The sequence below is a fragment of the Eulemur rufifrons genome, chromosome 6 (assembly GCF_041146395.1).
Source record: "Eulemur rufifrons isolate Redbay chromosome 6, OSU_ERuf_1, whole genome shotgun sequence".
Lineage (NCBI taxonomy): Eukaryota > Metazoa > Chordata > Mammalia > Primates > Lemuridae > Eulemur > Eulemur rufifrons.
In genome coordinates this window covers 52,224,764-52,250,470 of record NC_090988.1, presented here as the reverse complement: position 1 = coordinate 52,250,470, position 25,707 = coordinate 52,224,764, and the positions used below count along the sequence as shown (strand labels likewise).

The window sequence follows — 25,707 nt, the reverse complement described above, 5'->3', positions numbered from 1 at the left end:
GGGCTTTGTCAGCCTGGAGAGGTTGAGGTAATAAGTGAAAATTGCTCATGCTGGAGGGTACTGTATATACCTTGCCCTGTGGGACCCAGCTCTGTCTGGCTTTGAGACCTCCATCCTCAGTCCTCAGTCTGGAAATCTCTGGGAATTTCAGGTTGGCCCTTCTGCCTCCCTTCCTCCCTTCACCTAGATGGCTGTCATCTCATCAAACATCGATGAGACAGACTTGGCCAGCCATCTGATCTCCCTATATACCCAGACCATTCCATGTATACAGCTTCTTTAGTCTCTGGGGCCAAGATGGGGAATAACAGAGCTTCCAGAAAGCCTAAAGGGACCTTCCCTCTCTCTACTGTGTACCTGCAATTTGGTGTCTGGAGGTCGCTCCCCTGCCACTCTCTTTGAGGACTCAACAGTGCTGACTTCGGTCTGAAGGATTTGGAGAGATAGACCCAATTGTGTTTTCTCAGGTAGGATCAGGGTCTGGTCTTTCTATCCACCCAAGCCAACAATTGACTTTTCCCAGTGCAGGGTAATGTGTTCACATCTCTGGTTTCTCAAAGACTCAGTCCTTCATGCGATGAGTACCCACTGAATGCCTCCTAAGTGCTCGGGAGATCTGTAATTATTTCAGACTTCCCACTAGCACCCTCACATAGCAAGGAGGAGCCAGAGGGGCTGATGTACGCTTCTCTATTATTGCACCTCGAAAGTTCGACTCCAAACCCACATCCCCATTCCATGCAAAGACCTTATTCCTGGGATGGATTCAGGTTCACTTCTGCATCTTGGAGTTGGGGAAACCCAGAGAACTTCCTCAGAGAAGACAGCTTGGGTGGAGGAAAAAGCCTGGTTCTAGCATCAGAGGTTCAAGGCATGGCCCCGCCACCTACCAGCTGGGTGATCTCCAGCTAGTCATGGAGACGCAGTGCCGCATCAGTAAAACAGGAGAGTAAACGGCTGGCCCTAGGGCCCATGGGAGGGCCCAGTGGGACCTCGCATGTGACAGTACCGTGCAACCTGAGAAAGGCAAATGGGCTTGTTTTCTCTTTCTGCCCTTTCTGAGCCCCACCTCTGCCGCTCCCTTCGCTGAGCTTGAGGCCTCCAGGCTTGGCTTCTTTCTTGCTCACTGAACTTTCACAGCAGCTCTGCAAGGGAGAAGTCCTGTCTCCTCTTTACAGAAGAGGGAATTGACACTCTGGGAGGTGCAGGGACTTGCCTAAGGTCGCTTGACCAGTTGATGACAGCTGCGATGGGACCCAGGTCTGTCTGGCTCCAGGGCCTCCATCCTCAGTCCTCAGTCGGAAAATCTGGGGATTTCGGGTTCGCCCTTCTCCCCCCCTCCCTGCACCCAGACGGCTGTAATTGCCAGACCTTCTGCCACGAGCTCCCCCAGGTGGGCTGGCCACTGTGACTCCAGCGGACAGAGCCCCTCCTTGCTCGGAATCCTTGGAGCTCAGAGAGGAAGTGGGGATTTGCTGAGAGGGGACGAGAGCTTGGGGGGACAGGGGTTCAGTGGGGGAACAAGAGTTCTCTATGGGGCTCATCGAGGGTGACAGATGTTCTGTGAGTGAGGGGGACAAGGGCTTGGCAGGAGAAGGGGCTCAGACTGAAAATGGGAGTAGAGTGAGCAGATTGAGGGATCAGGGCTGAATGACCCTAGGGCTTGGAGAGGCCCAACAGCATCCCCTGTGCCCCACACCTCTCCACTGCTAACAGAGCAGGAGAAAATAGCCACGGGAAATGCTGAGAAGGGAACAGGCAGAGTCTGGTTATAGGGAGGCGGGGCAGGGCGCAGCTTCCTCCCAGCAGGGAGGCTGGACCTAAACAAACCCAGCCTCCAACACAACTCTGGAGCCAGGGCGGAGAGACAGAAGTGGCAAGTGACCAGGGAGACAGGCACTTGGAGAACGGGGCTGACTTAAGCAGGACTTCCTAGCCCATGCTTGGATGGGGCTGCTGTCCAGGGTGGCCCAGGAAGCATCCACCCAGTGCCCAGAGTTCGCGCCTGTGCACATCCCTGCTGTGGCTGACCGGCTGCTGCTCCCAGGAGCCCTGAGAGGGCCTGCTCCCTCCGCCCTGCTACGCTCCAGGCCTGAGACTGCATTAGGGGCCGGGACTCCCTGCAGCCCAGCAGGCCTGGGACCCGGGATAGGTAAGTCTGATTGAAGTAAGGAAGGGGCATCTGGAGGGAACCCGGGGCCCTGTTCCCAGGGAGAAGGGTGTGGCCGTAGAGCCAAAGCGGGTGTGCAGGGGTGGGATGGGGGCTCACAGCTCTCTGCACAGAGCCAGGCACGTGGCTGGACCCGGGGGAAGGTGCATTGAATGAATGAGTGAATGACCCGAGGGGCAGGAAGGGACGCTGTTTACTCAGCTGGAGGCCGGTTGCTGAGCTGATGGTCCCTCCCTGATGGGACAGAGCCCAAGAGGACAACAGAAAAGACAAGCCCCCAACCCTCACTGGGCCCTGTTCTCCCTCTCTGAGAGAGACAAAGATGAGCGCAGAGATGGCCTCAGATACAGATGGAGACAGAAGGATGGGGACGTGGACGAAGACAAATTTCAACAGGTGTCAGCAGGAGAATGCAGAGAAAGGGAGGGGAGCAGCCCTGGAGCGACAAAGAAGCAGGAGACAGAGAGTGAGAGCGAGAGTCAGACGGGACGGACGCGGTGCAGCCAGCTAGCCAGCGTCAGGAGGAGCCACACAGGAGACAGGGATTCAGAGAGACCGCAGAGACCTGGTGGGCCAGCTGTGGGTGGGGAGGAAGCCTTGAAGCCCAGGTTGGAGCGTAACGAGGAAGCACCATGTGGCGAGGGCGGTGTTTCTGGAAGGAGCACCAGGCTAAGCATTTCCTAGGCAGGCAGCAAGTTGGAAGAAACAAAAGGTCTTTAGACAGGGAGGACTGGGCTGGATGCCTGCAGCTGTCACCTCTGGCCCCCTCCCACCTGGCTGTGTGAGCCTCACACCCACTCGGGCAAGGCTGGACTTGCACCCAGGAGCCCGGCAGTGAGGGCTTTGCAGGCTGCCAAGACAGACCAGCTGACGTGCAGCTGCGGGGACTCCCGGGGGACACAGCCACAGCCTGGGGACTGTGGTATGGCCGGAAGGCTGGGGTGGAGGCTTCCTCTCAGGGTGCCTCACAGGACAGATGAGAATGAGGTCAGATTTGGGTGGGTTGGTTTGGGGTGTGTTGGCGGGAAGGGGCCATTGACAAACCAAATTCCCAATCGGCCTTGGCTTAGTGTTGGATGGGAGGGTTGGGGATCCTGTGGGTGTGGGAAGCAACTAGAAACTTCGGATGTACTGCACCTTACTCCAACCCCACTACCTCCCATGACTATTTTTCTGGGCCATAAAGGCTCTAGCTCTAGGATATTCTCTACTATCCCCCCAACCTCCCACGCATACAGCCTCCCAGCATCTGCCCCCTGGGCCACCAGAAGCCACTCTTGTCTAGGCTGTGGCCAGGCTCACGCAGCACTCTGACGGACGCAAGAACACTGGGGGGCAGGATACGGAGCCTGGAGTCTGGAAGAATTGTGGACCCAGATCACCAAGGGACAGGGGACAGCCGTCCCAGCCAGGGGCAGACAGCAGAGAGGAGTGAGGGTCAGATCTGGCTCTGGCAGAGCCCCTCCGCCAACCCTCCACATACCCTGAGGCAGCAGGCGGAGTGTCCCTGTCTGTGCAGGGACAGGCCATTCCACAGTGTGATTCAGAGACCCCACTTTCCCACCGCTGCCCCTTTGCTCAGGAAGGGCCTGCCCACATCCCATTCTGGGAAATTTGCCATTTCCCAGCTCCTCCAAATGCTGACTCCTCCAGGAAGCCTTCCCTATTCCCCCAGCTGGAGGTAACCTCTCCTGCCAGTTCCCATATGCTGTTTGACCCTCTATTCGAGGTTCATCCTTCCTTGTTTCCGGTGTTGTTGCTGTTGCTGTCTCCAGCCCTTCTGCGTCCAAATGTGAGACATTCCAGGGCACATAGGTGGGACAAGGGAAAGAACCAGGGGCCCTAGGTTCAAATCCCAGCTCTGTATCACTGGCTTTAGGAGAACTCAGTGAAACACACTCACCCTTTTTAGTAGGTGAGGAAACAGATGCTCAGAGAGGGCAAGTAACTAGCCCGAGGTCACCTAGCAAGTAAGCAGCAGAGTGGGGGCCAGAACCCAGGTCTGCCGGGTGCCAGAGCTCTTTCCTCTCTGTGCCACTGCCTCTGGGCTTTCTCTTCCCTTCCACAGACCCCGCCCAGGATGAGCATTCCGGGGGAGACAGCATCACAAATGCCTGGAGAAGGATCGTACCTGGCGTGTTTGTGGGGCCAGTGAGTCACCAGTACAGTTAGAGTAGGGGGTCACTGGGAAATATCTTGGGAAACTAAACCAAAGAAGCTGTTAGGGCCCAATCTCAAGGGTCTCCTATGCCAGGTTAGGCCTATGGACTTTGTCTGGAGGCAACTGGGAGGTATAGAAGGTGTCTGAGGAGGGCAGTGGCTATGCTTCAGTGGCCCAGAGAATCTGTGTCCCAGGAGCAGATAACCCATAATAACTCTACTCATGCATGCAGCACTCTTATGAGTACAAAGTACTACAATGTGCATTTTGTAAATGAAGAAACTAAGGCCAGGCAGAGTCCAGTTACCTGCCCAAGACTGTGCAGCTAGTCAGTGGCAGAACCCAGGCTCAAACTCCAGCACCGCACTGGAGCAGGGCCCTTTCTGGCCTTCCCTTGGCCTCTGTCCCGACCAGTCTGTACTGAAGGCTCCAGTGTGCCCAGCCTGTGCCTGGTGAACACAGGCCCGAGGGGGCTGCATCTGTAAGGAGCCTGCCCCGAGCCCTCTGTAAACCCCTGGGTCTCTGGTGCCCAAACAGCTTTAAGACAATTATTAGGATTACCTTGTGTTTGGAGGACTGGAGATTCATGATATGGAGTGAGATGGGATAATACAGGCCCCCTAAAGGGCCAATGTAAGCCCCGAGAGAGATGAGCTGAGATGACATGGACGAGAAGTTAGCATGGCCTGGGCCAATAGCTGCCTATCCTTAGGCCTCGGGCTCCTGCTTTTAGGCCTAAGGAGACTGGCCTGGGTCCCCCATAGGCTCAGGGCTCACCCTCCCACCCAGGCCGCAGTCACTATTTTTAAGGTCATCATGGGTCTAGAAGGGGTAGCCAGGGCTAGAACCAGGAACAGAAAGTCCCAGCATGGGGTCCCTGACCCAGCTTGGAAACCACCAGAAACTGCCTGGCCCTCTCCCTGACCCTGCCAGATCTCCCTCAAGAAGCAACAGCTGGAAGGCCCACAACAGCTGGACCTCAAACATGCTATTGTCCTCGCAACAGACCACTCAAGGGTCCTGCCGGGAAGAATTTCCCCAAAATGACAGCCAAGCTCAAAGACTGGAGACACGCCTCCTCCCCCGTTGCTTCCTTTGACTCTTTCCCCTCCAGAATGCGGGGCCACGCCAAACTGGGAACCGAAGCGCTCAGGACCCCCACGCTGTCCCCATCCCACCCAGGCCCACCACGGCAGCCCCCGCCCACAGCCCCATGCTCCAGCCTTCTCTTCTTCCTCATTCAGTTTTGCTGGGGAGTAGGGACACTCCAGGCTGAGAGTACTGCCTGTGCAGAGGCTTAGAGGTGGAAAAGAGCGTGATGAATTTGGGGAATGGCAAGAATCTGTAGAAGCCAGAAAGTAAAGTTCACCAGGATGGGCAGAAGAGGCAGGAGCAGCTCCCAGTAGCCTTGACCTCCTTGAGGCTGAGGAGTCTGTACTCATTGTTTGCAGATGGGGGGAGGGTCCCCCCCACCCCTGCAGGCGATGGGGGTGGGGCTAACTGTTGTTGGGGCCCACCAGGTACCAAGCAGAGGGCGTTTTCCTCTAATCCTACACAAAACACTGTGAGGCACTATTCTCTCACAGAGAAGGAAACTGAGCCCTAGCGAGGCTAAAGAAGCTGCCCAAGGTCACACAGCTCAATGTGGCAAAACAAATATTTGAATCCAAAGTCTACTGACCCAGAGGGTTTCAGCAGGGACCTAACATGTTCCATCAGGACGGGAGGACTGGACGATCACTGCCCTGGGGGAATTTACTATCTAATCAGGCTGATTAGAGAGAAATACAAATAATGCAAGAGAGTGACCAGCCGTGCTGCAGCCCAGAGAAGCGCTGAGGAAATTGGCCTGGGTGGGGCATGGGGGTTCTGGAGGGAAAGATGGTTGTCCTGAGCTGTAGGGACTCGGCAGGGGATCAGCAGGCCAAGGGAACTCAGGGAAACGCAGAGGGTGGGAAGGGCTCAAGGCAAGGGTTAGCTGCACTGAGGCTGGCGGCCTTCCGCCCCAGCACCTCTGCGGAGAGGTGTCTGCCGTCATCTTGAGGGATAGATTGCCCAGTATCCGCTGCTGGGAACCTTTCCCTTCCCAGGCTCAGGCAGTGGGCATGTTAGTGCTGGAGGCTGGTGGCTTTGCCAGTGACACCCCTTCACACACAACTTGGAGCCTGGAACACCTCATTTTGCTCGGCTCTCCTCCATTGGGGCACATGGCGGGGAATTCTCACTCTCCCTGGGCAAGTCTGGCCACTTGTGGCTTCTGTTACCTCCCGTCCACACGTGCGTCCCAAACTCCCACAGCTCTGTCTCCAGCCCATTTCCTCTGTCCCGGAGCCCACGGCCTTCTAGACGTCATTCCCTGGGTGCCTCTCTGCCACCCTGAACTCACCACATCCAACGCTGAATTCACACCACCCTGCGATCCTGGTTTTAATAGTAGTATACTCATGGCTGAGCGCAGTGGCTCACAGCTTGTAATCCCAGGATTTTGGGAGGCCGAGGTAGGAGGATTGCTTGAGGCCAGGAGTTCAAGAATAGCGTGGTCAAGGTCTCCGCAAGACCCTGTCTCTGCAAAAGATTAAAAATTGGCAGGGTATGGTGGTTAACACCTGTATTCCCAGCCACTCAGGAGGCTGAGGCAGGAGGATCACTTGAGCCCAGGAGCTCGAGGCTGCAGTGAGCTATGATCGCGCCACTGCACTCCAGCCTGATGACAGAGAGAGACCCTGTCTCTAAAAAAAAAAAAAAAATTAAATAAATTAATAAAATGATGATGCACCCAGAAGGAAAGCTGCTCCTCTCCTCCCCTGCACCTCCAGGGATTCCTCAGCCCCCTGCATCCCCACCACTGATTTTCTGCCAGGCCCTAAGGACCCCCCTCCCTACCATGGTGGCAGTGCCTGCTCATGACTCTCCATCCCCACTGCCACTACCTGGCCAGGCCCATTACCACTCATTCCCCTGGACCTCACTCCTCCTTCTTCCCGGCCCCTGCCTGCAGCCTGGCTTCTCCACCCTCCCCTCCAGTCGTGGTGGGCTTCTCAGAAGGCCAGATCTGACCTCCTCCCTGGCTTTGGGACAAAGCCTGCCCGTATGGGAATGTGGGCTCGGTGGTGCCAGCTCTGCTGATCTTTCAAGGAAAAAAAAAAAATCTGGAGTTTAACGTAAAATTTCCTGATTTTTAAATGCTGGCTTCTGACTTAAAAGCACTCAGCAAGTTGGCATTGTGCAAGCTCCTAAAACAGGTCTAAGGGCCAGATGTGCCCTCAGTCAGGACAACTGCAGAAGGCGCCATCCACCTGGCAGTGCACAGCCCGCTCGCATTGCGCACCAGGGGGTCTGGAGCCAGGTCTTCCAGTTGCAACCTCTGCCTTGTATTCCGCCCCGACAGGGCCCTTTGATGGCCCTGGCGACGTGTCGGGAGGGTGGGGGGAGAGGTCTCTCCCTCTCTAGCACAGGAAAGTTATTCAGAAAAAACAAAGAAGTCTTGGAATGCAGCTAGTGAGGTTAGGGGAGGGCGGGGTGGAGACAGGGCCAGGGCCGGACAGGGGAGGGACACCACAGGGGTCTGTGCTGCTTCTGGGCCAGGCCCAGGAGTTGGTCAGAGAGTACTGCTGGGCGGAGTCTCCCGCAGGAAAGAGAATGATTATTTTAAGGTTGGTGGCCAGAGGTAGAAATAGACTTCCCGGTGAGTTTGGGGCAAAAGCTGACAAAACTGGCACTTGTAAAGCACCTTGGAGTTGACAAAGGGGATTCATTATCCAGTCTGACCCTCGCCCAGGCTTGAGAGGTAAGGCTCCTTACGCCTGTTTCACAGAGGCTGGGTGGGGTCTGACTGCTCACACAAGGGCACACCGGGTCTGAGTGGTCCCAGGTCTCACTCTCTGCTGAGGGACAGGCTGGCACACTCTGGAGAGAAAGTGTCATGCCTTCCCTTCCTTGGTCCCAGACGTCCTCCTCCAGCTGGTCGGCCTGCAGTTGCCCTCAGGGTGGGAGCGTTTCTCAGCACCTGCTGCCCTGTCTCTCCTGAAGGTCCAGATCCGGCCTCGGTTGTGAGTGCTGGACCCTCGTCACACTCAGGTCCCCTGGACAGGGGGCTGTGAATCTTTCCCTCCACTGTCTCTCGCCCAGCCCTTGCCCGCAGTACTCTCTCAGGCCACTGGAAGAGGACGTTGACCAACCAGGGGACTGACAGAGGGTAGGGCCAAGGGAAACTTCCCCTTGGCCCTCAGAAGCTTTGCTGAAAAATCAACTCACAAAAGGCAGATTAATTGGAGAGAAGTCACGCAAATTTTGTTAACATGTACACGGGGAAAATCACAGAGCGATTACCCACCCCTAATGGGGTTCAGAAGCTTATTGCCATCCTGGCAAAACAGGTTGTGGGATGAAAGAGAAGGAGAATTCTGTTGAGAGGTTTACCAGGGAGAATGAATGGATCCCAGAACTGAGATCGACTTGTACATTATCTTGTGCAAGGGGCTGTGCAGGTGTGGTTACATCCTTGGTCTTACAGGGAGGAGAAGAAAAACACGTGTTCTCCTTGATAGGTCTGAATCTTAAGCAGGTAAAGGAACTTCAACTTCGTCCTGTGCTGAGGGAGAGATGGTGGTGGGGAGGGCAGAGGAACCTTGAGACTTCGGGAATCGGTTTCTGAGCCCCAACACTAGCTAAAGGATGGACTGGTCCAATGACAGACTGTCCCCAAATGGCCACCTTTGACAAGTCACAGGAGGGAAGCCAGGCCAGAATAAGATGTGCCTACACAGGGACTGTCTCTGCCATCATTGCAGCCGCCATCTTGCGGTTGCTGTTGGGAACGCTGGAGTCAGACAAATCTGGCCTTCAGCCTTGGCTTTGCCACTTACCAGCGGAGACCCTAGAAAAGTCGTTTCCCCAGGAGCCTCTGTTTCTTTCTGCGTCAGGGAGTCAGCGGCACCCCGGAGTGTTGCTGGGGGGAAGGGTGCTGAGCCTAGCCCTGCACATGGTGGTGTTTGGTCTAGATCAAGTCCCTGCTTCCCCCGAGAAGAAGACACCCAGGACAAACTCCTCCATCCTGCCTGCTGTTCAGGGCTGGCCACTTCTGTGGGGGATGAAGGTGGGCCTGAGAGCTCTGTTTCCAGCCAGGGCCTTGGTTGATTTCCCTCCCCCTCCCCCAGCCCATTGCTGTTGAACTTCAGCCACATCCTCTGGTTCTAGATGTAGCAACATTTGCTGCTGGCACAAAGCAAGTCTGGAAGCAGGCAGTTGTTTGTGGCAGGCGGACAGGCAGCTGACAGAGGATGGCTGCCTGGCAGGGGAACATGCAGTATTCACTGAGGACCTGCTGTGCCCTGTGTCAATGCTGGCTTCCCAAATACGACCACCACAGCCTGTCAGTGAGGCAAAGGTCATTACTCTCCAGGATAAGGGACAACACTGCTGCTTAGAGTTTTGGCAGTGTCTCAGAGCGGGAGGTAAAGTCAGAGTCTATGAAGAATTAAAAGTTTGTTTTAAAGCCCTTCAGCGCAGAGTAGGAGGAGGTGGGTAGGGGGAGACTTGATTAGGATTGGGTGAAAATTTCAGTTCAACAGTTCAGGATTGGTAGAAGCAGCAAGGTGAGGAAGTTGCCAGGAGGGAGTCAAAGAATCTGAGGGCCAATACTTTATTTCCCTTGAAGAGTTGATTGGTCTTTCAGAAGTTCCTGTAATGAACAGTCAAACCATTTACTTGGGGGCGGACAGCCTGGGAAGAGGGAAAAACTGCTATTGAAGACAGTGAAGTAGCAAAGTCAGGTGAATGTGGACCATAAGGTGTGGTTGTGGTTTGGGGTTTTTAGCCCAGGCTGAGTGTGGGCGTAGGTGGTTTTGGTTCTCGGTAGACGCTTTCTGCACTGGGAGGGAGGAATTACACTCCCTGCCTTGCAGCAGGGGCTTCAAACCTGGGTCATTGAGTATGCCTGAAGAGAAGGGGTCCAGTTCCTCAGGTTTTGTGGTTGGCTGGGGCTTGGATGAGAGAGACATGACCCAGATGGATGGCCGGTGACATCAGAGTGGAAGGTATACTTGGAGGAGGACCAGGTGTGCAGGGAAGGGGAGGGTCCAGTTGGGCCATGTTGCCTGGGAGGTGCTTGAAGATTTATCAGGAAAGGGGAGAGTGATGGCCCTTGGCAGGGACCTACTGTGTGCCAAACCCTGGGCCTGGTGCCCTAGAGACCTCACCTCCTGGGGATAGTGTAGGGGAGAAGAGATTTCTTTCTTCACCCACTGCTAGATTCATGGCTGAGTCCCCTACAACAAAAAACAGATTAACAGGCGAAAAGCATGCAAATTTATTTAATACAAGTTTTCCATGCCATAGCAGCCTTCAGAAATGAAGACCCCCCTAAAGTCAGAAAAACCTGTGTACTTTTCTGCTAAGTTTGGTGAGAAGTATGTAGTTGTGGAGAAGTATCATCAGACAAAGGCGGTATGATCTAGCAAGGCTTGTTTGTCCAGATTCTTCTCCACGTCCTTGTGTCTTCATAGCCAAGGATGTTCCTTTTCTCCACTATAGGGAGAATAACTCTCAAATGAGCATCTATGACCTGCTTTAGGAGAGAAGGGCGGGAGAAGGTTGAAGAGTGGCCTTCCTAGGTTTTATGACCTGCTTCTGCTGTTTTCTTGAATGTCAAGGTGCCGTATCTTGGGGTAGCATGTCCTGAACCTCATCAGTATATACTGTTATCTTCACCTTAGAAGTGGGGAAACTGAGGCTCAGAAAGATCAAGGGATGTGTCCAGGCCCACACAGTGGGCTCGTGGCAGAGCTAGGATTCCAACCCAGGTCTGAGGACGTAAAGCCTATGCTCAGCCGCACATTTCCCCGAGACTTGCTCCTTGCGGCTAGGAGGTGGCTCAAGGAGGCAGAAGCCTGAGCCCTTCCAGCAAAGAACAAGCAGAGAAAGGTGCTCCCTGCCGTCAGGCTGGTCTCTGAAACTCTGCCCCTCGTCACCCAGATGCAGTTGGCATGAAGAATGCTGATTGCTGCCCAAGGGCAGCCTGCAGAAGGCGTGTCTCACTGACCAGATACCTGGTAAACAAGGTTTCTGGCCGACAGACATTTGGGGCAATTGCATGAATGTCTTTCTGAGGAGCCGCAGGGCAGGTGGCAGACTGACAGACAGGTCTCCTGGGAGACAGCAGACCACTGACTGGCTGCTTTCGAGCAGATGGACATGTGTGCCTGTGTGAATGACCAGCCAGGTAACCGATAGGCAGGCACACAGAGCCCCTGCCTGCCAGCTCTGGGGCTGTGGGCTCCCAGCCCTTGAAACCACCGGCTTACCTGGGACCCCAAAACCGAGCTGCCCACCTAGGAGAGAAGGGCACTGGGTTTTTTTTAACTGGGGGCCTGGCTCTCTGCCCCTCCCCTCCTTCCCACAGGCCACCGCCAGCCCAGCCCAGGTTCACTCCCACAGCTGTCCCCTCCTCCGGGATAAAGGCTTCACAGAACAGGAAAGGGCCTCGGTGCCCTTCCACGTGAGGAGACCACACAGCCCTGGACTCAGGACCCTCCTTCCAAGGGCAGTTCTGTCCTCAGTCGGGGAGTCGATGGTTTCCTGCCAGCCCCGGGGCCCCAGCCCACAGGAAGGGCTCGGAGGGGACAGACGGCCTGCCTGACTGGCCCCATTCAGTGGCCGACTGACCGCCAGCGCGCCTGCTGCTGCTCTCAGTGCAGACAGCCACAGCCAGCGCTTCCCTCCACCACCGAGAGGTGCAGGCCGTGGACTCTGCCCTCCGGAAACTGCCATATCTCTAAGGGATAAATTATCCCAGGAAGACTTTGGCCCTGGCAGAAGAGGCTGAGGGGAAGATTCAGAGGTGAGGCTGGAGTAGGAGCTCACCTGAGGCAGGTGGCCAGGCTCTGGGAGTGGGCAGGTGAGAGGGTAGGGGGCTGGACCTTCGTGCTACACAGTTTGGGGCACAGGGAAGATGCCTCCAGTGTGCCCAGGAAGCCAAGCTGAGGGGACAGAATCTGGCCTATAGCTGGGGGCCCTGTGTTCTGAGCTGGCCCACTGAACTTCTGACCCTCTCCCATCCATTCCCTGGGTTTCCTTCAGAGCTGGGGCGCCAAGTCAGTGACTTCTGCCCTTTGACACTCAGCTCCAAGCCTGGTTGGCTGGCCCTTTGGGTGGGTCAGCTCTGCTGCCTAAGAGGTGGCCTGGTTAGGTTTGGGTGGGCCAAGACAGAGAGGAGCATTACACTTCTTCCCCTGTCAACAGAAAAGAAGCCAAACTCTGTAAAATAATTTAAAGAGGTTTATTCTGAGCCAAATGTGAGGACCATGGCCCGGAGCCATGCCCAAGTAGCCTTGAGTAAGTGGACTTGCTAAGGTTGGGTTACAGTTTGGTTTTATACATTTCAGGGAGACAGGAATTACAGGTAAAATCATAAATCAATACATGGAATGCATACATTGGTTTGGGCCAAAAAGCAGGGGCTTACAAGTCATAGGTGGGTTTAGAGATTCTTTAGTTGACAATTGGATGTAAGAGTTAGGCTTTGTCTAAAAGACCAGGAGTCAGCAGAAAGGAGTTAGGATAAGGGTCATCTTTCATGTGATGCTATGCTGGAACCAGGTTGGGAAGTAAACCACATTATATTGGGTTAACAAAACCTGTTTAGTGAGATTTTATCATTTGTAGGCATGACTCACCAGGCCCCCTCAGAAAGGAATTTTTTGGGCAAAAGAAAAGATCAGAGTTCAGTCCTCAACCCTGTACAAGGAGCATGGAGTGATGTTGAGCTTAACAAACACCTGGGCTGGACCAGTGTTAGCCAGCAGAGCTGGCTGCTCTGAGCCCAGTGTCCTTATCAGAAGCACAGAGACAATAAAGCACCATTGGTACAGAGCCGTGCGGAGGGTTCATGAGCCGATGCGTGGAAAGCCGTAGCCCAGAGCCAGACCACAGCAGTTGACTGGCCTGTGCCCCCGAGAGGACTGCGGCTCAGAAATGGTCCCCTGCATCTCCGCTGGGCACCTGTGCTTTCAACTGCCTTACTTCCTCTTTGCCTTCAAAGTCACCCCACCAGAGTCTCCCCCCGACTCCCCTTCCTCGGGCCAACCCCTCCTCTCCTCCCTCTCAGGAGGCAGTTTTATTTCAATATTTCCTTGTTTCCTCTGAGTCCCCTAAATGGGACTCCTCCTCAGCTATCCATGCTTCCATTTCCTCAGTTAAATTCTTCAAACTATTTGCATAAACATTTCTCCAAAGAAAGATACACAAATGGCCAATAAATACATGAAAAGATGCTCAATATCATCAGCCATCAGGGAAATGCAAATCAAAACCTCACTGAGATACCACTTCATACTGCAAGGATGGCTGTAAATGAAAAGACAGACAGCAACAAGTATTAGCAAAGATCTAGAGAACTGGGATGATCACACACTGCTGGCAGGACTGCAACATGGTGCAGCCACTGTGGAAAACAGTCTGGCAGTTCCTCAAAGATTTAAACGTACAATTACCATATGATCCAGCAATTCCGTTCTTAAGTATACACCCAAGAGAATTGAAAACGTGTCTATGTACAAATTTGTACGTGAATGTTCATGATACCTGAAACAACCCAAATGTCCACCAACTGATGAGTCCATGAACTCAATGTGATGTATCTGTGCAATGGAATATTATTCATTCATAAAAAAAACGAAGTACTAATACATGCTACGACATGGATGGACCTTGAAAACATTGTGCTAATTGAAGGAAGTCAGTCACAAAAGATCACATATTATATAATTTCATGTGTATGAAGTGTGCAGACTAGGCAAGTCTATGGAGACAGAAAGCAGATTAGTGGTTGCCAGGGGCTGGGGGGAGGGAGGAAATGTTCTGGCATTGGATAGTGGTGATGGTCGTACAGCTTTGTGAATACACTAAAAACCTTTGGATGGTGCACTTTCAAATGGCAGATTTTACGGCATGTGGATTATATCAATTTTTGAAAATCCTCAGGTTCCCAGGTGCCTTGTATGAGGACCACAAAACCTTCACTCGGAGCAGTTCAGGCCCCTGTGGCCCCTCCCCAAGTTTGCCTTCCGGGCCTAGAGACGGAGTAAGAGAGTCCCCTGGGTCACAGGTGTTTTAGGTCAGTTCTCAGGCTCCAGAAGGAGCATGCTGAGTGAGGGGAAACTCCTAGGGGTGGTGAGGGGGACGTGAGACAATGGAGAAGGCTTCCGGCAGGAAGTGGGGCCGCCGCGGGGAGGAAGGCCGAGGAGGCCTGGGCTGCCGGGAGGGGCAGGTGGTTCCCATCTAAGTGGAGGGGTGGAGTCCCCCAGGGTTGAGCTCAGGAGACCCCGGGAGCTGCCTCGGAAGGAGCTCAGCTTCCTCTAACCGCAGGGAGTGGGATGCTGGCACGATCACCACAGTTACCGTGAGAGGAGAGGCGACGTACATGGCGGGGGCCAAGGGTCCAAGACAGCTCTGCCTCCGGAGTCATTGCCCCCAGCCCCACCCCGTGCCTCTGTTTGTCCAGGAGGGCGTTACATGGGACGAGCTCTGAGGGCCCTTTCTGCCCAACCAGCAGTGTGGTTTGATGGTATGATTTGGGGGCTGGTTAGCTCTGTGATGACATACGGGGTGGCACCGTGTGTGGGAGTTGGTATCTGTTCCAAAATACACCCTCTATGCCCTGACTATGGCCTGAGCCTGGCCCCTGTGCCCGGCGCCGGACTTCTGACCCTCCCTGAGCCAGGCACACCCAGGCCCAGGCTCGGGCCCCAAGGCCACAGGCCCAGGGCGGGCGGAGGGACTGCACGGCTGGTCCCTGCTGTCGCGCCACTGCTTGCAGGTTTGTTGTCTGGCGAGGTGGGCAGCTTCTCCCTGGGGAGGCAGGTTTATGCAGCAGCGACCTGGTCGGCGTGAGTACACAGAACACACACCCTCTTCGGAAGGTCCCTTCCACGCTGCGACCTAGGGATCAGCACGGCTGAAGGTGTTTCGATTCTCAGATTCTGCCCAGCCACGAAGGTCCTTTCTCCCGAAACACCTTGGTTCTGAGGTCTAGACTACCTGGGTCAGGGCCATCCTCTGGGATTCCATCTCCAATCTTATCACCTGGCTGTCTGTCCCTCAAGGCCAGCGCAGATGCCAGACAAGGAAACCAAGGCCACCATGGGCACAGAAGACACACCTGGAGGCAAAGCCGGCCCAGACTCTCAGGACTCGCGGCCAAGTGTGTTCCACAACATCAAGGTACCTCTTGGGGCCTGTCAGGGGCAGGGTCCTCTGAGCCTAGCGGAGCAGGCTCTGCCACTTACTGGCTGTGTAACAACAACCAAGCCCCTCTCTGAGCCTTAGTTTCCTCATCTGTAGAATGGGCGGCTGTGAGATCAAAAGGATGATCTGTAACAGCACCTGGCTGGGTTTCAGGCACATGGAAGGTGCCCAGTACGTGTCCCCTCCTTCCAGAGAGGAGAGGGGCTGCTCTGGGGGCAGTGGAGGTGAGTCCCCTTGCTTCCCACTTCCCTCGGGAAATAAAGTGACCCAGGTCCTGAACCTGTAAGAATAGTGGGGGTCCTGGCTCTACCAAGGGGAGCCCTAAACATCCAACACCCACGGGCACCTACTGGGTGCCAGGCCTGTGCCAGGTGCCATTCACACATGATCTTACTCAGTTCTCGGAATGTCCCTGCCAGGTAGCGCCATTGTCCTCATCGTACAGATGAGGAACAGAGTGCACGTATTAAGCTGTGCCGTAAATACTCTCTTTTAATTCCTTGGAGCAAGTTTTTCTTAGGAATTCTGCCAGTCTTTCAGGAGGAAGACTACAGGCAGGCTGGAAGTTTGGGGCAGGTGGGGCTGGGCAGCCTGGGGACCTGGTGTGAGCAGGTGGTCCCACAGGGCAGCCCGAGGGGACGACGGGGTGGGGGTGGGCTGGAGAAGGACCTGGCTGGACCTGGGATAGCTTCCTGGAGAAAGGGACAGTGTGGCGGAATAGGGAGGAAGGGCCAGTCCAGCCCAGGGGGGGCTCTGGGGGCCTAAGGGGGCTCCCACCACTCCTGGCCCCATAAAGACCCAACTGTCATGTGGCTCTCTGGTAGCCCCAGGCCCCTGGGGTGTACCCGGGACAGCTTTTCTAGTTTTTAGGCCTGTGTCAGAAGCCGTGGGCTACTCCAATAACATACTCTCTTTCTCTCTCTCTCTGTCTCTCTGTCTCTTGTCCGTCACTCCCCCTCCCCTCCCCTTCTCTCCCCCGTGTGGATCTCCTCTGGCTCTGTGTCCCCATCTCTGTTCCTTGCTCCTCTCATGACCTCACCCTCCCTCTCTTCCCCCAACTCCGTCTCTGTCTCCCCACCGTCTCCCTGGCCTCTGCCCGCCGCGGCTCCCCGCAGCTGTTCCTCCTGTGCCACAGCCTGCTGCAGCTGGCGCAGCTCATGATCTCCGGCTACCTCAAGAGCTCCATCTCCACGGTGGAGAAGCGCTTTGGCCTCTCCAGCCAGACCTCGGGGCTGCTGGCCGCCTTCAACGAGGTACCAGCCACAGGGTGGACGCTGAGGAAGACTCGCACCCCCCCCTCCTGCCAACCCCCCCTCACTATCCCGCCATAAACCCTTCCCCTCCGGGCGCCCTCGGGCAACCCCCATCACAGCCCCTGGCCTGAAACCTCAGAACATTTGCAGCTGTCTTCTAAGACCTGGCGATCCTCCCCGTGGGAGCACTGTACTCAGGTTGTGGGATATTTCGGAGCTGGCCAGGGTCCCCACATCCACCCACTCTCCTTTTGGTTCCTTTGCCTTTTCAGGCACCTAGCTATTGCCTGTCCCAGGAGGGAATCAGAGAAAGTCCCTTCAACAGTAATCAGCTGGGCACAGTGGCTTATGCCTGTAATCCTAGCACTCTGGGGGGCTGAGGCAGGAGGATCACTTGAGGCCAGTTTGAGACCAGCCTGAGCAAGAGCAAGACCCCGTCTCTACAAAAAGTAGAAAAATTAGCTGGGCATCGTGGTGCATGCCTGTAGTCCCAGGTACTAGGGAGGCTGAGGCAGGAGGATCGCTTGAGCCCAGGAGTTTGAGGTTGCTGTGAACTATGATGAAACCACTGTACTCTAGCCGGGACAACAGAGCAAGACTCTGTCTCAAATCAAACAAACAGTAGTGAGAGACGCTTGATGTAGTTTAACATCAAGGACAGAACCTTCAGAACTTGGGGATGGGGGAGGGAGAGACACCACGAAATGTCTGTCCTCAGAACTGCCCAGGGATCTGCAGGCTTCTGGGGCCCACAGCCAAGCAGAAGAGCAGATGAGCTGCTTTGGGTGGATTTGGAGATCAGAGTCCAGCTGTGCCCAGCCCCTCCCTCGCCAGATGTTTTCACCCAGGGAGCAGGAAGCTGTTTCTTTCTCCCCTGCCTGCGGCAGACTCTTGTGAAATTCTCTGGCCTTGGGTAATGTGTCACACTCCTCCCAACCCAAGGCCTGCCAGCTGCGTAGCACCCCCAGATGTTCCTCCGCACCCCACCTCAGGTCTCAGACACGGGAAGGGAAAGTCCTTGCCTTGCGCTGGGACTTGGGCATGTCACTGTGCGTCTCTGGGCCTCTGTGTCTCATCTGTCAAATGGAGAGTGCTTGTCCTTCCCATGATCAGTCCCCACCTACCCCTCTGCTGACACTGCCCCCACCCCCAGCGAGGAGTCTGAGGCTCACCCGCACCCCCGGCAGGAAGCCACAGAGCAGATGCACGCCCAGCTTGTGACGGCAGAGGCTGCCCCTGCCGGGCAAGCTCTCAAGTCCCTTCTCCACTCTGCCCTCAGTTTTCTCCCCTAATGGGACCGTGGAGCCCTTCCCAGGGGGACCCAGAATCGGTATTTATAAGAGGGACTCGGGATTCTTCTTCAGTCCGTTACACAGATGGGAACAGTGAGGTTGGCAATGGAGACAGGGATGGTACAGGCCGCCAGCCCTGGGCTCTGCTCCCCTTTAATGTGTCACCTTGTCCCTTTGCAGGTGGGGAACACAGCTTTGATTGTGTTTGTGAGCTACTTTGGCAGCCGGGTACACCGGCCCCGAATGATCGGCTGTGGGGCTGTCCTTGTGGCCCTGGCGGGCCTGCTCATGACCGTCCCACACTTCATCTCGGAGCCGTACCGCTACGACCACACCAGCCCTGGTAAGAGCAGCAGGGCCGGGCAGGAGAGGCTGTGAGCAGCCGCGTCGCTGTGCACCGGGGCACACGCACAGGCCTCCGTCGGGCAGGGTGGGCCCCAGCAGCCCAGGTCACCTTCTACCCCTCCCTGGTGGACCCGAGGTGTGGGGTAGGATGTGGCCCAGGGCAGGGCCTCTCTTGGTGAGGACATGCTTGCATATCACTGGGTTGTTTTGCTTTTTGAGGTGGGAGTGAATTTACAACACAGCCCATTTAGGGCCCGGCATGTAGTAGTCCCTCAGGAAATGCAGGCAGAGTGATAATAACAGTGTCATACGCTGCTTACTCTGCATCAGACACTGCTCTGAGAAATTTATGTGTATTCATGCATTTCATCCTCACAAAAAGCCAAGACACTGATGAAAGAATGTATGAGTGAACGAACAAATAAAAAATGAAAGAATTTTGGACAAGCATAGTGAAGCCCTGTTTAGCCCAGTGGGATTTTGTTGAGGGCCTACTTGACAGATGGATGCCCGTCCCTTAGAGAACGACCCAAGCAGCCTGAGCGTTCACTCTATTTCTTCCCTCTCCTATCACCCATCCATCCATCCTCCCATTCATCTATCCACCCATCCACCCACTCATCCACCCGTCTACCCCTCCACCCCCCTACCCATGCATGCATCTATCCATCCGTGCATCTGTCCATTCACACCTCTATCCATCCACCCACCTACCCATGCATGCATCTATCCATTCACGCCTCTATCCATCTACCCCTCCACCCACCTACCCATGCATGCATCTATCCATCCGTGCATCTGTCCATTCACACCTCTATCCATCCACCCCCCTACCCATCCATGCATCTATCCATTCACGCCTCTATCCATCTACCCCTCCACCCACCTACCCACCCACCCATCCATCCATCACCCCTCCATCCATACATCCACCCATCCATTTACCTATCCATCCAGCCAATGGTCCACCCCACAAACCCTTAATGCTGCTTACTTTGTGCCTGACCCTCTCAGGGGGACTCAGTCCTGGTCTCCAGGGAGCTCCCAGTCTGGGAGAGGAGACCAAGACAAACAACCCCCAGAGTGTGTCAATTGTGTGAGGGAAGCACAGGGGTGGGAGGAGCCCACACCCCATCCTGGCGTCAGGAAAGGCTTCCCAGGGGAAGAGCCTGTCAGAGAGCATCCTTCCTCCCTCCGCCCAGCTCGCACCCCGGGAGCCCCGCTCTGTGCGGGACCAGGGTGTGGAAAGACGGAGCAGACACGACCTAGTGGAGTGTGGGATTGGAGTGAGCATGTTAAGAGGTCTAGAGCCCAGCTGGTAGGAGATGGCAGAGGGAGCCATAGAGCCCTGAGCAGAGGAAGGACACTGGCGGCTGGAGGGAGCTGGAGCGGGTGGCAGGTGAGAGGCAGCTCAGAGAGAAGGCGGGCGTTGCAGGTGGTGGGCCAGGGCACGGGCGCAGCGGCGAAGGGGAGCACAGAGCACGCATGAAGAATGTGCGGCACTTGTCTAGGCCTGAGTGGAGACTTGTCAAGAGGACTGCTTGCAAGGCCACAGCAATACTGCCTCCCATTTCTTTCCAGAATTTTCACTTTGACAGAGCTTTTTCTATGCAGGGTCACACATGTTCTTCTTCATCCTCACTGCCATACGACACCCTCTGCCAGAGGCTCCCTGAGACCCCGAGCAAAGCCCTTCTCCTGGCTGAGCCTCAGTCTTCACATTGGCCCAGAGAGTGGGTGAGACCCAAGGGTCTCCAAGCTCCCATCCTGCTCTGCCACTCCAGGCTGTTTCATTCATTCATTCTGCATCCGATATTTACAAAGCTCTATTCCGTGCCAGGCCCCTGCAAGGCCCTGAGGACAGTGGGAGGAAAAGTCAGACACGATCACATCTAACGTCTAGTAGGAAATGGGCAGGGCACACTCGCCACTCTTCATGTTCACAACCTCTGAGGCTCAGGGAGGGCAGGAGCCTCCCCAAGGCCCACCAGCAGCAGAACTATGACACCCCGACATGGCCCTGCCCTGGGGCCCCTGCTCTTAACTACGGAATTACTCTGCCCCTGAACTCCTGATCTCTGGAGAACTTCTAGGAGTTTCATTTTCGAGATGAAGAAGCCGAGGCGCAGAGCGGGGCTCAGGGTCCCTGTCACAGTCACACCGTGAGGCCCAGGCAGCCTCGCCAGAAGGCCTAAGTCCGGGTTCTTGACCTGGGTTCACGGGGCTCTTGGCAGTCGGTGGAGCGGCTCTGCGGGCCGGGCTGCCACGGCTCAGAGTCCCTGCTCTATAGATGGAGGGCCACAGAGAGAAGGCCACCGCTACACACACATTTGGGATAATAATAGTGTAAGGGTTTCCTCAAGTTTGCTCACGAAATATTGGTGAGCTACACGGAACAAATGTCTGGTACTAAATTAAGAAATTCTTTTCTGTACTCTGCATCTGTGTCCCAAGCTGACACTGAACCCGCCCCAAGGTGAATGGCAAGGGCCCCACAGCCCTCCACGGTCCAGCCCCAGCTTCTCTCCCCTGCCAGACCCCGCCTGCAGCCGGCCTCGCCCTCACGCTCTGTGATCTTGCCATTCTGAGCTTCTCACTCTACCAGCCTGCTGCCTTTCAAGGCCCTGGGTTTGGCCTGTAGCGTGACCTCTCCCTGGAACACCCTTCCCTCCCTCTCTGGGAAATCTTGTTTGTTCTTCTGGCCCCAGTTCAAACTTTACCTCGGCTGACTGCCCTACCCCACCCCAGAGCCACCGTTGCCGTGGTGCTTTCAAATGCCTCGGCTCAGAAAGGTAGCATAGGGCAGTCTAAGAGCGTGGACTCTGAAGCCAGACCACCTGGGTTCCAGCCCTGGGTCGACCCCCTTGCGTTGCTGTCTGAGCCTCAGTTTCCTCATCTGTGAAATGGGGTAATGAGAGCATGCATCCCCCAAGTTTCTTGTAGAGATGAAATGATATTTGTGCACAGTACTTAGAACAGTACCTTCCATCGGTCAGTGCTATTTAAGTCTTAGCTATTGTCCTCCTATTTTTTTTTATCACCGTTTCTCAGAGGATATGCCACAGGACTCCAAGGCTTCCCTGTGCCTGCCCCCGACCTCAGCCCCAGCCCCAGCCCTCTCCAACGGCAGCTGCTCGAGCTACACGGAGGCCCGGCACCTGACTGTGGTGGGGATACTGTTCTTGGCGCAGACCCTGCTCGGCGTGGGTGCTGTGCCCATCCAGCCCTTCGGCATCTCCTACATCGACGACTTTGCCCACAACAGCAACTCGCCCCTCTACCTTGGTGAGGGCTGGTCCCACCCCTTGGCCTCTGAGGGTCAGGCCAGGTTCAGGTAGGAGGAAGAGAGGCCCAGGGTGGGGGCTGGGCATGGACTTCCTGACCTCTGCCCCATCCGGCCAGTTCTCCAGCCCAGACCAGGGGGATGCACAGTACTTGCCCATCAGAGACTGGGCAGGCACCGATCCGCTGAGGGAAGCCGGGGCCGCAGGGTCCTAACCTAGGCTTTGTGTTGCAGGCATCCTGTTTGCACTGACCATGACGGGGCCAGGCATGGCCTACGGGCTGGGCAGCCTCATGTTACGCCTTTATGTGGACATTGATCGGATGCCAGAAGGTGAGCCCCAGGAGCACACATTTGTCCCCTGGGACACACAGATACTAGCTAGCTAACTGCTGGTCTCATAGAGCCAGGGGACCTAGGTTCAAATCCCAGCAACAACACTGACCTTGGCTGTGCCTCTTAACCTCTCTGGGGCTCAGCTTAAGCTCTGTGCTGCCTCTCTCCTAAAGCCGCAGTGAGCACCCAGGGAGAGGATGGGGACAGACTGTAGGGCACCCTCAGATGAGGGGTCGTGGTCGCTGCTACTGCTGCGAGTCGGTGCTGTTTCACACCCGCTTCCCCGCACCCTCAGCCCACGCTCACACTGCGGTGGGGCCGACAGATCATGCTGTCTTGGCCTGCAGCGAGCTCCCGTCCTTAGCGGGAATCGAGACTCGGGTGAAACAGAGAGGACGACGGCACACTGCAGAGAACTTTTGAGCAGGACTCATCAGTGCCTTGCTGTGTTACCTTGGGCCTCTTTCAGATGGGACATTCCCTGGGTGACCTCTGAGAACCTTTCTTGTTCTGACTACCTCAGAGTCAGGGGTACCATTTGGGAAGCGGTGGTCTCTGATCCAGGTGGTGATCAGAGCGGGCCAAGGAGTGGCGCTGAAGCTAGGGTGGAAAGTGGCCAGGAGAGGAGTCCCATTAGAACATGTCACGGCGGCATCTCAGCTGCCTCGGAAGTCCTGTCGCACCTGGAGATTTTCCTGGAGGCCTTGGAAGCCTCAGGTGACGGCGTATGGCTAGATGGACATGCAGATGCTGCTTCTGGTTCCCCAGCTTTGCACAGCCAGGACAAGTCCGGGCAGCTCGTGCAGCAGTCACTAGGGATAGCCCCGCCCCACTTCTCTTCCTTCTAGAAAAAGGTGCCATGTCTGGGCTTTGGTTGCAACTCCTCTCTCTCCTAAAGGAAAGTCCTGGGAGCCAGGGGTGGAAAGAGGGGCGTTTTCTGACACTATTGACGTCACCCTGGCAGGCGGGGCATCCACAGGCAGATGTGGCATTTCTGTGGCCGAAACTCCCAAGTCCTTTTTCATCACGGGGTATTTCATGGGATGGGCGGATGACACCTGCTGCAGGCACAGACAGGCATTTGAGAAGTGGAGGAGTTGGGGAAATGCATGTGTGAGCTCTCGCCAACCTGGCACGGGGGCAGGGGAGAGGGTAAGTGAGGAGGGAATCAGGTCTGATCAGTGCAGAAGCCAAGCCCTTCGACCTTTACAGATACGCTGCTGAGTGCCACCTGTGTGCTCTGGCCCCTGCCCAGGAGCGCAGGATCAAGCACCTGGGGACCGGCTCGGCACAAGGTGTCGGTGTGATCCTGCGTCTGCATTTCTATGCAGTATTTGCTGATGCTGTGGGGATTGAAGGAGAATGTGCCCGGCTCAGCCTTGGGGTTGGACGTTTGACAGGAGATTTGTTCACGCTAGTCAGGAGGCACACCTGGATAATCTAGTCCTAATTAAACCTGGTGGGGGATCAAAATCACCTGGGCAGTTCCTTAAAGGTACAAGTTGGTCACCTTCCCACCCCACCTGTGGTCATTCTAAGCAGGTCTTCATTAAGGCCAGGTATTTTTGACAAGTCTCCCTGGGGACATTAATCATCATGCAGGTCTGAGGACCACAACAGTAGTCCTAACCATTAATTTAATAATAATCATCATCATCACAACAGTGACAGGAAGGAGGAGGAGGAAGAGCAAACACTTTTATAGCACATACTCTTCTAAGTGCTTTCCATGTGTTAGTTTCTACAATTCTCACAACAATCCTATGATATAGGAAATATTAATATCTGTATTTCACAGAAGAAACAGAGGCACAAAGAGGCTAAGTAGCTTGCCCAAGGTTATGAGTCAGTAATGGAATTCAGACCTAGCAGTCCATTTGCAAAGCCCATGACCTTGACCACTAGGCTATATTGCCTTGGTACTTGAAGAAGCCAAGCCCAGAAAGGGCCACACAGGACATAACTGGCAGAGCCAAGACTGGAACTCAGGTCTCCTGACTCCCAGCCTGGGCTGCCTCGTGTCTCAGAGGCCAGTCCCAGGGTGGTGGCCTAGAAGTGACAGCCTACCCTGACCCTAACATCACCATGATCTTCTCTTTCAGGTGGTATCAGCCTGACCACAAAGGACCCCCGATGGGTGGGTGCCTGGTGGCTGGGCTTCCTCATCGCCGCTGGCTTGGTGGCCCTGGCTGCCATCCCCTACTTCTTCTTCCCCAGGGAGATGCCCAAGGAGAAGCATGAGCTTCACTTCCGGCGAAAGGTCTCGGCCATTTCATCCTCAGCTGTCAGCAAGGTAAGCCCTGTCCGTCCGTGTCCCCTGCCCCAGCCGGGCTCTGTAACATTACACTTCACAGCTTACCAGGCTCATCGCCCCGGCACCATTGCACCCTCCCACAGCCTGTGTGGTGAATAACGCCTGCCCCTTCCACAGCGGAGGAGGTCAAGGGCCAGAGAGGGAAGTGACTTACCCAAGATCACAAATCCAGCAAGGGCGGCACTGGGATGAGAACCCACGCCTGTGGGAGTTCACGCCCCTCCCAAGGACCACTGCACCCCCCTGCTGGGCTTGTCTTTGCAAAGTTTTGTAAATTCAGAACATGCCATAGGAATGCTAAGTGCCTGCAGAGTGAGTGGGAGGGTCTGGGAAAACTTCCCTGAAGGGAAGGGACTTTTGCTGGACTTTGCGTGATGTGCCAAAGCGCGGGAAGGAGAGGACAGGCATTCTGGGTGCAGAAACAGCCTGGGCAAACGATTCGGCTGTAGTAATGAACATGGCCCTTTCAGGGCAGTGAAGGGGAGAAACAAGTCCCGAGTGCCTCCTCGGGATGAGGCCCCAGTTGGACACTAGAGATCAGTACACGGGGGGTAAACAGCAACGGATCTGATGCTCCAGGGATGTCATGGAGCCCCCACGCAGCTCGGAAGAGGACACTGAGGCCCAGCCAGGAGGGGGGATTCGCCCAAGGTCACAAAGCTGGTAGGAGAGGGCAGCACCATGTGAGCCATTGGGCAGGATAGGTGATTCCAGACCAGGAGCCTCCAAATTTTCCAGGGCCTAAAAAACAATAAATTGGCTCTGAATTAAAAAGAAAATGACAAAATAAAAATGGTTTCTTTTAAGTTTAATTATATGTCACTGATATAAACTTCATTAACTTTTCTTTAATACTCATACACATTTCATTACATTCTGAAAATCTGTGCATTAGATTTCCTCTTTCCCCAAGTATAGGAGGTGGTTGTTAAGCAAATCACAATCATAAATTAAGTTACTTGTTGCTAAGTGATTCTCATTTCAAAGGGACAGTTTATAAAAAATCCTGTTGACTATTTTGCAGCGAGAAAATTTCTCTTTACTGTGACAGGTTGGCGTATTTGAATGTGTTTGCTGTCAGGTGGGAGGGGCTGAGGGCGGGGAGCCCAATGAGATGGCTGACAGTGGTCCAGGCAGGAAGTAGCGCCCTGATGGTGAGGGGCTGGGGGCACATTGGGGGTCCCAGGAGGAGAACTGCTCAGACTTGGGTGTCTGCCGCTCTGCTAGGGGTGTCCCCGCGACAGTGATGCACTGGGCTGATGCTGGGACGGGGTGCAGCCGGCTCAGAGGTGGGGGAAGCAGGTGCTGGGCA

General features: G+C 55.3%; 1 protein-coding gene across 4 annotated transcripts in view; it reads left to right on the top strand.

Moving 5' to 3' along the window:
* The first annotated feature begins 1,893 nt into the window (after window positions 1-1,893).
* SLCO2B1 (solute carrier organic anion transporter family member 2B1) overlaps window positions 1,894-25,707 on the top strand; it is a 50,707-nt gene continuing 26,893 nt past the window's right edge. The window contains exons 1-7 of one of the 4 annotated variants that reach the window (XM_069471001.1): window positions 1,894-2,152; window positions 15,431-15,548; window positions 16,688-16,825; window positions 18,298-18,460; window positions 21,514-21,747; window positions 21,980-22,078; window positions 24,184-24,374. In XM_069471001.1, the coding sequence (XP_069327102.1) occupies window positions 15,441-15,548; window positions 16,688-16,825; window positions 18,298-18,460; window positions 21,514-21,747; window positions 21,980-22,078; window positions 24,184-24,374 (933 nt within the window). In that variant the 5' untranslated portion in view covers window positions 1,894-2,152; window positions 15,431-15,440. Of the gene's footprint in view, window positions 2,153-7,957; window positions 8,119-11,830; window positions 12,169-14,958; window positions 15,145-15,430; window positions 15,549-16,687; window positions 16,826-18,297; window positions 18,461-21,513; window positions 21,748-21,979; window positions 22,079-24,183; window positions 24,375-25,707 lie in introns of those variants that run through there. The other 3 variants (XM_069470998.1, XM_069471000.1, XM_069470999.1) reach the window with 3 other exon arrangements.